Source organism: Athene noctua, chromosome 8 (assembly GCF_965140245.1).
Source record: "Athene noctua chromosome 8, bAthNoc1.hap1.1, whole genome shotgun sequence".
NCBI classification, from domain to species: Eukaryota; Metazoa; Chordata; class Aves; order Strigiformes; family Strigidae; genus Athene; species Athene noctua.
The window spans coordinates 1,348,069-1,361,184 of record NC_134044.1 but is presented as its reverse complement, the minus strand read 5'-3'; the positions used below and the strand labels follow the sequence as shown (position 1 = coordinate 1,361,184).

Genomic DNA, 13,116 nt, shown 5'->3' with positions numbered 1-13,116 from the left:
GAAATGATGGAGTCAGTTCTGTCAGAAATCTGAAACGAGTGTCAATTAAACCACTGTGCTTTGTCATCACTAGAGAAAATGAGCGAGCTTGTGTTTGTCCAGGGGAGTCTTCAGTTCAGAAGAGAAATGAAAGCCAGTGACTCGCTGTAAAGAAAAAAATAAAGCCTGACTCAGCAATCCCAGGAACGGAAGGGGTGTGTAGATCTCTGGCACGGACCTTGCTCTGTTTCCAGTCAAAAATTGCAACATAACAGCATATAAAGCTCCCACACTTGGGTGGGAGGGGATCCACAGGACCTCTGCTCCACAGCCAGCACCCCAATCCCCGGCACGGCCGTCCTCACCGCACGAGGCCTACGCAGGTCAATGAGTGCCGAGGTGGGGGGGGTCATCACCCCCCTTCATCATGAGGTTCCTGCTGCCCCATTCCTCCAGCCCAGCCCGGCGGCCCTGCTGGGGGCTCATCTGTGAACCCAACACAAAGACACTCCACAGCCTCCTCCAGAACACAGACAGACATCAGGGCAGAGCCCTGCCCTTCTCACTAGCATCCTGGTGACACACATCCTACTACCTGCTGCCCTCTCTGCCTGATCGACTGATTTTCACCCACCTGGTTGCCCACCCACCCACTCAGACCATGACACCCTCACTTGGATGCAAGAACACTGTGGGACACGGCCTTGAAAGTCTTGCTGAAATTGAGATAAATGGTACCCACTGCTTCTCCTCCCGCCTACGAATTCTCCCATTTCATCATGAGAGGCAAGCAGTTTGGTTTGGCACAACTTACCCTTGGTCAGTCCACGCTGACTGCTCCCAGCCACCCTTTTCTTCTAGAAATGTGGCCCAACAAAGCATACTTCATAGTTTTCCCAACATAAGGGTGACTATGTTGTTGCTCCCCAGGATGTCCTTTTGGCCGTTACTGAAGGTGGGTGCAATATTTGCCTTTCTCCTGTCCCTGATGACCTCCCCTGCTCACCATGACCTTGCAAAGACGATGAACAGCAGCTTCGTAAAGACATCAACCACGCTAAAAGCAGGAGCTGGCCTTGTTGTCCTGACACCCCTTGCACGTCCCAGCTCCAGGGGAGCCTTAGCTTTCCACTTGCCATGGCCCTGTTCTTGGGCAAAGCTGCTAACACCTCCTGTGATGGAGGAGTGTTGAGTGTCCCCCAGGTAGGCTCGATATGAGCACAAACACCCGCTTTTTATCCACACCCCAGGCAGTCCCAGACACCCAGGTTCCCACCTCTGTGCGCGCCCACAGCTGCACCCCACATCCCCCCACCAAAAGGAGAAGCAGCATCAGCCGCAGCGGTGGAGGAAGCGCACATACCCACCCTCCGAGGCCGGACCTGGAACCCGCCGCAGAGGGAAACGGCCCCAGGGAGAGGGGTGCTCACGGGGGCACCCTGCTCACCGAAACACAGCTGCAGTACCTGGTGCTGGCACAGATCCAACGGAGGACAGCGCAAGGACGTATTTATAGGTCACTGTTGTCCCTCGGGCACACAGCTTACGGGCAAAAGAATGGCTGAAACGGGTTGAGGGATTCCCCCAGCTAGGGCCTGATTTCATTTTGGCTATTTCGGTCTAAAATAGGGCCAGAAAACAAGCATTTTCTGAGGCAGATTTGACAGTTGGGTACCTAGAGCCTCACCAGTGCTGCTGGCGGGTCTGACCTATGCTGTTTTTTCCAGGCCGACACAGCCACCAGCTCACCAACAACCCCAATCCTTGTCCCCACACCTGTGCCAGGGAGGATCCTGCCCTGATCCCTGCCTCACCTCCTCCTGCCTGCCCCAGCATCGCTCCCAAGCTTCACGCATCCCCCTCCACCACCTCCCAGGACAACTCCAGTGTAAGGCAGAGTCACACTGGGGCTGGCTGGGGGTGCTCGAGCATATCCCCACATCACCCCACTGAGCTCATCAGAGTCCAGGCAAGGACAAGCCCCCAGCGTGCCCACAACAGCACCGCTGCTCACTTCCCCACACCCCCTGTTCCTGTTAAACTTGGACACACGTTTCACTGAAAAAATCCCAACGGGGCCACGGGAATAAAGCCACTCTGGTTCTCAGCAGGGCTTTTGAGTGAGCGCAAGCCACCATCACTTCTCATTTCCACCCACAGTAACCCTCCAAGGAACAAAGCAGCACTTCCCCAGGTAGCAGTACGTGCTGTGACCAGGGCTGGGTGGAGGAAACCCCCCCACGCTGGCGGAACCAACAGCCCACGAGAGCAGGGCTTGCTTATGCAGCAAGAAGGAAGGCTTTCTCCTACTTTATCTCCTTTGCGTCCATTTAATCCAGCAGTTGCTGGAGAAAAAAAAATCAACAATAAAATATTACCAGTAATATAATTTATTCTCCTGTCTTTCAATCAATATTTTACATTGTTGCAGCTTGGGCTGTTTTTAATGAGCTTTTTCTAACCGGGATCGTGACTTAACCAAGCAACAACACCCCAAAACGTGTCTTTCAGCCCTGCTGACACACCTGTCTTATCAGCGCGCACACACAGGAGGGTGCACGCCCACGGCTCCTGTGAGTTTGCCAGTGTCAGCAAGACCAGCGTGGGACACTGTGGCCACGAAGACCCTTCTCTGCAGCCCCCGGGTGATGCTCACTCCAGGCCGGGACTCTTCATGGAGGCTGGTTGCAGGACTGGAGGATGTTTTGCAGCACAGAGTTTGGTATGGGGGTGAATAAATAAAAGGAACTGCCCGAAAGAGGGGAAAAACAGTGCTGGAGGAGTCAGTCTGTGCTCCTTCAGCCAAGAGGGGTTTGGTGGTGTGTCCCCTCAGCTCTCGCCAACAGCAGTGAAGGTTTCTGCTAGAGACGTCCCTTTTGAGGGATGTCTCCCTTGAGGACACCCAGCACAGCCCCACACCCTTTGGGTACCCCGGGGCACCTGTAGCAGGAACAGCAGCTCTCCCAGCACCCCCTGGTCCTCCATCCATCAAGTTTCACCACCTCATCCATCTCACCCACCTCAGGGGCGTTACTGCCTGTAATCCTGGCAACCCACTCTCATTCACTGTTCCCAAGCCCTTCCTCCTCCTCCTCCTCCTCCTCCTCAGCTATCAGTAAGAGCTGGACACCCCGCACCGGCTTTTCACCATTTTCAGCAGCTTTTGCTTGAACGTGAGGAAGACGATGGCGACGGCCACGAGGAGCGTCAGGCAGGTGGGCAGAGCCAACACCAGGTAGAGGAGCGCCAGGTCGGCCGTCTGCCAGCGGCAGCTCCGCAGGACGGGCTCGGGCAGCGCCCTGGGGCTCAGCGTTCGGGAGGCGTAGCTGCACGTCACCTCCTGCCCATCAGGGACCCGCAACCCCTCAACCTGCTGCAGGGAGTCCCACCAGCCCAGCGTGCAGCAGTTGTAGGGGTTTCGGCTGAGGTAGAGCTCCCGCAGGCTCCTCCCCAGCAGGGTCTGCGTGACGTCCGGCGGCAGAGCCGGGAGGCAGTTGTCCCGCAGGTCCAGGCTGCGCAGTTTCAGGGTGCCCAGCGAGGTGGGGAAGACAGTCAAGGAATTCCCCGAAAGGTCCAAGCGCACAAGGCTGTTAAAGGCAGAGAAGTCCACCACGACAGAGGAGAGGTTGGTGTTCCTCAGAGACAACACCTGCAGCGTCAGAGCAAGGTCCTGCAGCCACCTCAGGTCCCTGGACAGTGCCTGATGGTTGTCGGAGAGGTCCAAATGCATCAGCGATGTCCCCCGGAAGGGGTGGCCGCCCAGTCCCCGCAGACCACAGCCGGCCAAGGAGAGATGAGTCAAGGTCTTGATGCCCCTGATGTCCACGCAGGGGGGACCCTCCACCTCACCTCCAGCAGCTGCCTGGGGACAGAGGTCAACACGGTTGCGGCTGAGGTCCACGGTAGTGATCTTCCTGGTGTAGGTGAAAACCTGAGGAGGAAGCACCCGCAGCCTGTTGGTGCTGAGGTTGAAGAGCTGCAGGTTGGGCAGGATGTCCCGGGCCCCCACCTCCGCCCCCAGCTCTGCCAGCCGGTTCTGGCTGAGGTCCAGCTCTGTCAGCATGGCCAAGGGGTCCCCCTCCGACAGGTGAAACGTCTCCAGGCAGTTCTGGTTGAGCTTCAGGTGGGTCAGGGAGGGCATCTGGGCCAGGAAGCCCTCTGGCAGGTACCAGACCTGGTTCTGGCTCATGTCCAGGAGGCGCAGGGAGGAGAGGTTGCTGTGACAGATCTCATCCCAGAGGCTGACCGTCGTGACGTTGGTGGAGTTGCCATCGATGAGCAGGAACTGCACCGTGACATCAGCCAGGGATGTGCCATTGGGGAGGCGCTGGTAGAAGCTCATCTCGTTGTCCTTCAGCAGCAAGGAGTGCAGCTTGCTCTGCCGGGGCAACACGGGGAAAAAGAGGAGGCGGTTGTGGGACAAGTCCAGCACCTCCAGCTCAAAGAGGTCATCACTTTCCAGGGCCAGAAACCACTCTATGACATTGTTGCTGACATTGAGCACCCTGAGCTGGGTCAGGCCGAACTCCACTACACATGGGAGGTAGTTGTAAGCTACATTGAGCCTCTGCAGCTTCTGCAGCCCTTCAAAAGCTTGATCAATCTCAAAGATGTAGTTCTTCTCCAGGTTCAGCTCCAACAGCTGCGTCAGGTTCATGAAGACGGATGAGTCCAGCCTCATGATGAGGTTCCTGGCCACAGACAAGGACTCCAAGGAAGACAGGTTCCAGACCAAAACCGATACCATGTCCTCAGTGAGGCGGTTTCCAGACAGATCCAGCATTCTCAAGGCTGGCAAAGCAGAAAGAGCAGCTGCTGTCAGTGAGTAGTTGGTGAAGAGGAGGTTGTCTGCCAGGGAGAGAATGTGGAGGCCTTGGCTGCTGAGGAAAGCACCAGGCTCGATGAGCTCCAGTCGGTTCTTGGTCAAGCTGAGACGCCGCAGCTGGTGGTAGGAGAGCAGGGAGGTGTTGCCCAGAACCTGGATAGTGTTGTCATCAAGCAACAGCTCCTCAGTATCACCTTGAAGATTTTCTGGGACGGAGCTCAGCCATCTCCCAGTGCAGTCTGTGGTGCTCTGCACCTAAAGCAAGAAGTGGGTACGTAATGCTGCTCCAAGGGGCAGGAGACAGGGTGAGACGAGGCAGAAGTTTGGGGACCAGAGTGAGGATGGAGGAGTTAGAGCCTCAGCACCTAGTCCACCCCTTAAACTAAGCCAGTAGTTGGGAGGGGAAAGGTTTGGAGATGCTGAGGCACCTGGTCTTTGCAGGACAGGACCAAGAAGTCAGAAGGGTGAGTGTTTTGCAAGAGAGGACTTACGAGCTCACAGCTGCCAGGAGGTGTTGCCCAGGCTGCAACTGCCCCGCTTCCCCATCCCAATGCCAGGAGGACCAGAAGCAAGGAGAGACCAGGGAGCAGGGCCTCCATTTCAGCGGTGGCACTCCTGCAGAGGTGGAGACAGAAGTGAGGAAGTCAAAAGCTGCAGACCACTCATCCCGAAAGGTCCAGCTTTTCCAAGGGAGCCCATCATGGCAGCGGCGATCCCTGTGCACGGCTGTCCTCCTGCCCGTGGCTGCTGCCTGCAGGCAGGCACACAGCTCCCGTCATTGCCCCCAAGACCACCCAGAGGCAATAGGCTCCCAACATGCTATAGCGGTGGCCACGATGCTCCATGAGATCTGGGCCACCACAAGTTGCCCATGGAGAAATGGTAAAGACCCCCAGCACCGAGCCCACTCGCCCCAGCAGAAGCCCTTGCAGGGGTCCCACCAAGGAGAGCCTGGAGGGCAGGAGAAGGGACAGGGGGGTGGCAGCCCAGTCCCCGCACATGGGAAAGGCACCATCGTTGCTGCACAGCTGCTCGCCAACGCCATTGAACTGCAAACCCCCAAGCAGAGGCTTCCCCTCCCCAGGCAGGGCTCGTGTTCCCCCTCTCCAGCACCAAACACTTCCCCAGGGGACACCGACCCAGCCACATCTAGTCCCGTCCAGCACCCACCCCTGCCACAGGTCATCCCGGGGAAGCGGAGGCTCTCCAGCATGAGGTGCCCTGTTACTAACTCAGTGGAACCGGAGCTGACAGCATTTGCATCTGGGGAAAAGCTGAACCTCAGGCAAATGAGCATCAAGGCCTCGGCGAGGGCTCAGCAAGCAGCGTTTTCATAACTGCCAGTGCTTGAAGAAGAAATGGGGGGGGGGTATTTCTGGCAGCCCAGGTAGCCAGAGCCTTGCAGTGCAGAGGGAGAGGGGGACAAGTCCTGGGTTGTCTCCTTCCATGGGAGAGCCACAAGTGTGAAGCTGGTGTCTTATCAAAGCAGCATTTATTAATCTGGTGGGGATGGCGAGGAAGCCCCCCTTCCCCAGGCTGGAGCTGATGCACAGCAGCTTACACCCTCCCAAGACCTCAGTCTCCAGCAGCACCTTGCATCCAGGCACGGTGGCAGGAGAGGGACCCTGGCGTGCCCAAACTGCACCCAAAAACCAGGGGCTTTGGCTCCAGCTCGCCTTTGGGCCCTGAACCCCTCTGCAGAAGCTCAAACTTTCCTTTAGTCTTTCTTTGCCACCCAGCGTTGGCCTCCCCCAACATCAGAAGCACCTCCACCCTCCCTGGGGCTGCGGGGACGGCGCCTGCCTGGCCGGGAGTGCAGGCAGCAGCACTGGCAGGAAACCCCTGCCTGCACCCCACAGAGAAGACCACATGCAAGAGGTCTGGGAGTACCCAGGGTGCACCCCAGCCCCAGCACCCCCCCACAAAGCCACAGCTCTCACAAGCGTGGGCATTAGCATCACACGGCCACCATGGATCTTCAAGCTGGCAAGGGCGGGGGGGGCTCCCAAAAAACACCCAGCGGGGTTTTTCCCCAGCAAAGGTATTGGGGGGCAGTTACTCACCACGTGGGGCGGCGTGTGGGGTTTGCCACAACTCATCCTGCAGCCAGCGGCCCCTCCGGCTGCACTCGGGGGGTTCTTGGGGCCAAGGGTAGGTGTGACCCGCTGGGTTTCTCTCCCACCCGTTTTCTCACTTAGCACTAATATAGCCTTTGCGGAAGGAGCTAACGGAAACTGCAGTCACATGGAGGCAGAGAGCGGGGCCAGGCACTTCGCTTACTGATATCAGCACTTACAACCCGGGTCATGCACTCGCAAACAGCTCCCCAGCAAGGAGGAACCACGGGGCCGGGCAGGCAGGGAGGGGGATGCCAGGGGGAACCAGCCCCCGCCAAGAGTCACCCAGCTCTTGTCTCTCCCGCTGCTCCCGAGTACAAGCCAGCACCAGGGACAACCCCTGCACTGTGACTCCTCTGCACAGCTCCAGCAACAACCCCCCTGCAAGGGTTCCAGGCAGCAGTGCTAGTGCCCCGCAGGGGTTTCCTGCCTGCGGGAGCCACGCCACCGGCCCTGCCAGAGCTGGAGAAAAGCCACGGGCTGGGCGGTGCTCCCCGGCACGGCGCCTGTGTCCATGGTGTCCCTCTTAGCCCCCTGCTTGCCTCCAGGACCCAGCACAGGGGCTTCAACAGGAGCCAAGGGACGCACTTCCCGCAGGGGAAGAAGAAGGGGCTGTTATTTCCCAATGCATTCCAAGCCCTTTGGTCGAACATGTTCCCAAGATGTTGAGTCCCCACTTTGGGACGCCAGCGTGCAGCCCCTCGTGTTGTCTAGGTGAGATTTGGGATGCTTAGATCCTACCATCTGCAGACCTTTGGGTCTCCCGGGGTTGCCTGGGATTTCAGCAAACTCAGCACCAAGGGGGCAAGTCGGACCCATCTGAATACAGGGACCTCCCAGGTACCAATCCCTATGCAAAAGTCAGCATAAATGGCTTTTGCCACAACTGCCAAGGCAGAGAGAGGGAAAAAAAATATCCACATTTCCAAGGCAGTTATGAACAGGGAGGCCCCCTTCCTCTTCACCCCCATCTACCTCTCCTCTCCGTGTCCCTTCCCACCCCATGTCTCCCCTCTGCCAGTGTCCTCATGCACCCCCAAATCCCCAGAAAATCCAGCCACTGAGGGGGAAAATGGTTTGCGTGGGTTTACCTAGCTGGGAAAGGGTTCAAAACTATGAAGAAAGGATTCAGCCCTGCAACAGGACCCTGCCTGGTGGGATCAGTAGGTACTACCCTACATCATCAATGCTGCACGTCCCAGGCACCCGCACCAGTAGGACCTTCTGCAGCAGTCGGGAGAGGAACCGTGTTATTGCAGCACACCAAGCACCTCACCAAGGGACGACGCAGCTTGGGTCACCCCCACCTGCCCGACTAAGTGGCCCCCAAACTCCTGCAGCCAGCACAAATGACTGGGGAGATATTATTTTCTGCCTTCAACCTAAATTTCATTTCTTCTCTGGAAGGACACCGAGCTCTCCCATGTCACTCATGAAGGCTGCCTGTGGTTTCATTTCCTCCATTTTCAAGGAAGTTTGAAGTGTAAGAGTCAAGAAGAATAAAGAAGCAGTCCTCATCCAAGTGAACTGGAGCAGATGGTAAAAGCGCCGCAGCAGGGCAAAATTCCCATGACAATGCTCAAGGTCATATGAAAGGCTGAGACCGGCTGACGGTTACAAACCCGCTCCTCATCCCCAAAACCCTGCCACAAGCCTGACCCACACCAAAACCACTCATCTGATGCTCGGAGACACAGGACTTGGCAGAGATTCACCCCAAGGCTGGGGAGTCCTGAAGCTGTAAAGCTTGAGCGTCCTCACCTGTGGCAATACTCCATTCCTGGGTGATCTGGAGGCTCCTGGGAGACCTTGTAATGAGATTCATTCATGTGGTGCCACCAAACAAGGTGATGCCCCAGGGGTTCAACCAGCTTCCCTACTGCAGCCCAGGAGGAGCTGGGAAAGAAAACAATGTGCTTCATCCCCTGCTTCATCCCCAGCCCATCGCTTTAGCTGACCAAAGCCAAGCCAGCACAACCCCCTTCCCCAACAGCAAAGGTGCTTACTGACAGGGCACCGCGGGATAGGAGAGCCCCCGCAGCTCCCAGCCGCATTTTGCCTAGCTTGCCCTCCCCAGAAAGCAGCCACATCCCACGGCAGCTCCCCACAGAGTGGCCACCAGCTCTGTGCTGGGGCTGCTAGCAGCAGCCTCGCTTTTCACACCTTCCCCACATCCTGGAGCCAGACGGTTTTGGAAACATCCCGAAGCTGCTGCTTGCTTCCCTCCTCTTCCTCTGAAGCAGCATTATGCCCCCACCCAGCCCTCCCAGTAAAGGCTGGATGTGTGCTTTGAGAGTTTTTTATTTATTTTTTAATATCAGCATGGTAATAGGGATTGAGGTGCTGGGAGCTACTGGTCTGATCAGCTCTTCATGAAGCTCCAGTCCAGCTCAATGGCACCGGTGGGTTAAATTGAAGGAGATTCAGCCGCGCCCACACGTGCAGCTGCAATTCCTGCAGCTCTAGGAGAGGACCAGGAATCCCCATGCGGTTTTACACCTAGCGAGCTTCCTCCATTCCTCCCACCTCCTCTTCCTTCCAAACCATCTCTTTCCCCTCAACAACCATCACATTGTCAAACACAAACTAAGAGAAAAGTTGCAACAAGAGGGCAGCCGCTGGGTTGCCCCTGGACTGCTGCACCCAGCACAGGGACCCCATGGTAAAGGAGAAACTGCAACAGAAAACAGCAACCCCATCGTGGCACCTTTGCATGCCCCTTGTTTTCCTGCAGGAAACGTGATTTCTTCCGGAGTGGAAGCACCAAGAAAAAGGTCACTAACGGTTCATAAACCAGCAGGACCACAGCCTCGGGTGAGCTGGGGCAAAGTGAAAGAGAAATACTTCTCCGTGGGCTTCCTCTACTCCCACTGCCATGGAGACCTGGAGAGAATTAAACAAGTCGTTCTGCAAGGGATGATGGCACAAAGCAGCACCGGAGAGCCTCTGGCTCTGCTCAGTCTCCAGCATTTTGCCCAACAAGGAGAGGATCCAGAGAGCACCCCTGCAAAGAGAAAAAGAGACAGGGAGAAGAACCAGCTGCTCTGGGAAACGAGCCTGGGAAGGCTTAGATAAATACCTACAGAAACACTGTGATCTCCAGGCTCATGGGAAACTGCAAACAGCATGACAGAAAATATCAGGTAGGCTCAAGGAACCAACTCTGTCGCAGCAGCATCTCACCTGTTGGACTTCATCAGAAAGGGAGGAGCAGTTGCAGGATGAAGACCAGCATCTCCCTCCACCCATTCATTCCCAGGCACTGTGGTCAGGGATGACTTTGAAAATTAAAGAAAACCCAAATTTTATCTTTAAAATCCAGCTCAAATTTTCATTTGCTGCTTGGCTGAAGTGCATACAGGCAGCACAAACACATCAAGAAGACACAGTGAAGAAGTTATTTAATTTAATCACCTGGTCTGGATAAAACAAGGGAAGCTTAAGGTCTGTTGTATCTCAGAAGCTGCTGGTCGTAGTAGTTAGCTTTAATTTAAGAGGAGCTATGAATATGAAAAGGAAAACAGATAATTCATTACACAGCCAAAAGGGAAAAGCTAAAATGGCCAGCTGGAAAGCTGAACTTTAAACTACAGCTCTCAAAGTTCACCTGGCTGAATTTCTTGACGAGAATCCACCCAGTTTATCCCCAGGGAATAGTGAACGACACGTCCCACCCCAGGATGGCACGGATGCATCCATGTACACAAGTACGGGCATCTCTACAGCCCCAGCACTGCAGCTGAACTGGAGCTCTGCAAGAAGCACAGCTTCCTTACAGTGTATTGCTTGCTGGGGAAATCAAGAGACAAAAATCAGCAATTTATAATCAGCTTCAAAATCTTCCTTTTCCCCCCACCCTGCACCCCAGCTGTAGCCAAACCACCTGCTTGCTTGTTTACCTAGCCACTCAGCCTTCTTCCAAGGAAACGCTTGTGCTAGCACTGACATTAGTCACCAAACTACAGCTTCAGGCTCTGGTTTCACAGTGGCTTGTGTGCCTGGGAACCCACGGTAGCAAGAGCATCCTTCCCTGCGCCGACTCCACCCCCCTGCTCCTGCTCCCTCTCCAGCAGCGGCCCACGCTCCTGGCGCACTCTACGAGATTACCCACTCATCCACAACCAAGCTCACCTTTGCTCCCCCGTTTTCAGCTGTCAGGAGTCTCCTAGCTCTTGCCAGCTTTTCTGATGGAAAGAGGGTGATCAGAGAAGACAACTTCTTTGAACCCAGAATTAATTGCGGGTTGTTCTGAGCACAGCGCAGGGCTTCTTCACTTGCCTTTGCAGCGATGCGCTGGTTGCCGACACCTGCAGACATTGGGGCTGCACAAGCTCAGGGAGGAGAGGGAAGGAAATAACCCCATCAGACTGACAAGTCTGCAAGGACCCAGGTGAGCTTCTAGAGTGAACAACTGGGAAAATTACACCTTTGGGCTTGGATGGCATTTCATCAAGGACCTAGACACCAACCAAGAGCCTCATAGCAGCAATTTTCATATAGGAAAATTTGAGCCTTTAGTCTCCAAAAGAAAAGGCACAAGTATCCTCTACAGGGCTCAGAAGAAAGGCAGAAATAGGTCTTAGTAGAAAGCAAAACTGTATTTCTGAGAGTGCAGTGCCGTGTGGGAAGGGCCACAGCCACTTCCTGGACCCCTGTGCCAGGGGGGTGAGGCTGCACCCCAGTTCCCCTCCCGCAGGCAGGTCTGGCACAGGCAGCTCCATCCTTGCAGTTGCCCTCTTCTTTCTCCCCCATCTGACAGTGTGCGAGACGTAAACCAAGAGGAAGTGGGCTGCAGAAGGGAGAGCCGCAGAAGTGATCTCATTTCCCCCTCTGCCTGCCCGCACGCGCGGCCGAGCCCACCCTGCGGCCAGGCTCCTGCCGCCTCGTGTAGCCTGCACCCACCCGCCTTTCCCAGGCTGGGGGTTTGAGGTCTGCACGAGGGATCCACCACCACGTCAAAGAGAACCTCCTCTCGGAGAGCAGCACAGCATCCGGATCACTAGATCTTCGGAGCAGAGCGCGCAGCAGGGCACATCAGATGTTGCTGGAGCAGAGCTTTGTATTTCCAAGCTGAGTGCATCCACTTGATCATGCTTGATCATGGGCTGAGACAGGCGCCACTGCAAGTCCAGATGCTCTAGAGAACTTCTTGCAATGCACCTGCAGGAGAAACAATGCCCAAAGCCAGAGAAGACAACAGAAGTTTCCTCCTAGATCTCCTCAGGAGCTGGAAAGCCCCACGACCAGGTTGCTTACATCTGCAGTTTGGTCTTCACTGGCACCTAGACCTGAAAGCGTTGCTCAACTTTTTCCCACAGGGTTGCCAGATGTGGATAAATTGCCTTTATTTTTCTACTGTATAATAAAAGAAACCATTAAAAGCAATAAAAACCCCTGACCCATCTACTCCAGCACATTCACCAAAAGTTTTTATCATAAAACTGTCAGGACTGGAGGCTCCAATTCACCAGAAGGAGAAGGTATGGACAAGTCACTGCCATGACATCATTCAGCAATGCAAATTGTGGCAAGAAAAACTATTCCCATCTGTAGTCACACGTACTTTCTTCCTGCTGCCGTTTTGCTTAAGAGAAGTGAGTAATTCTGTCATTAATATGAAGGGAAGTGAAACTATCTCAGCTCCTTATAGGGCTATGTGTATCCCACCCAGCTTTCCCCTCTGGCCAGGAGAGCCAACGTCCCTGCTACACGGCCTTATCTCACAAGCAAGGTGGCTTGCAATCAGGGCTGGAAGCAAGCCAGAGCATTCACATTCCAAAGTATTCCTTTCCCAGGGTTTTCAGCCATGGGGCTCAGCAGCCCTACTTTCTAACCTGATACTTTTGGGACAAGTGACAAAGAAAAGCCAGTCTGCAGGGTTTCAGGACTGGAGTGCCCTCTTGCACTTAGGGCATATTCCTTGCTCTCGCTTAAAAAAACAGGAAAAAAAATATGCCAGTATATAAGTTTCCGTGTCTTTTTAAAATAAACTCTAACATGAAAGCGACATCATTGTTGTATCTGAAACCTTATCCCCACAATTGTATCTAGGAGAGACTCAAAGCAGGCTTTTACCTTTCAGTCTGAGATCTCCAATTAACACAGTGTCCTGGTTTGAGCCCAGAGGGAAACTGAGCACTCCACAGTCATTCACTCACCCCTCTCCTCCCCCAGCGCCAGGAAGGAGAAAAATTA

General features: G+C 55.1%; 1 protein-coding gene across 2 annotated transcripts; it reads right to left on the bottom strand.

The window, feature by feature from the left end:
• Positions 1-2,365: 2,365 nt before the first annotated feature.
• Positions 2,366-11,097, bottom strand: NRROS (negative regulator of reactive oxygen species). 2 transcript variants are annotated; one of them, XM_074912086.1, is made up of 6 exons: positions 11,053-11,097; positions 10,529-10,673; positions 9,705-9,804; positions 8,683-8,817; positions 5,296-5,419; positions 2,366-5,059 (listed from the first exon to the last, which is right to left on the bottom strand). In XM_074912086.1, the coding sequence occupies exons 2-6, from the start codon at positions 10,614-10,616 to the stop codon at positions 3,092-3,094; spliced, it is 2,415 nt and encodes an 804-aa protein (XP_074768187.1). In that variant the 5' UTR covers positions 10,617-10,673; positions 11,053-11,097; the 3' UTR covers positions 2,366-3,091. The 2 variants fall into 2 exon arrangements, with proteins under 2 accessions (XP_074768187.1, XP_074768188.1); XM_074912087.1 differs by lacking the exons at positions 8,683-8,817; positions 9,705-9,804; positions 10,529-10,673; positions 11,053-11,097 and adding an exon at positions 6,868-7,003.
• Between the last annotated feature and the right edge of the window lie 2,019 nt (positions 11,098-13,116).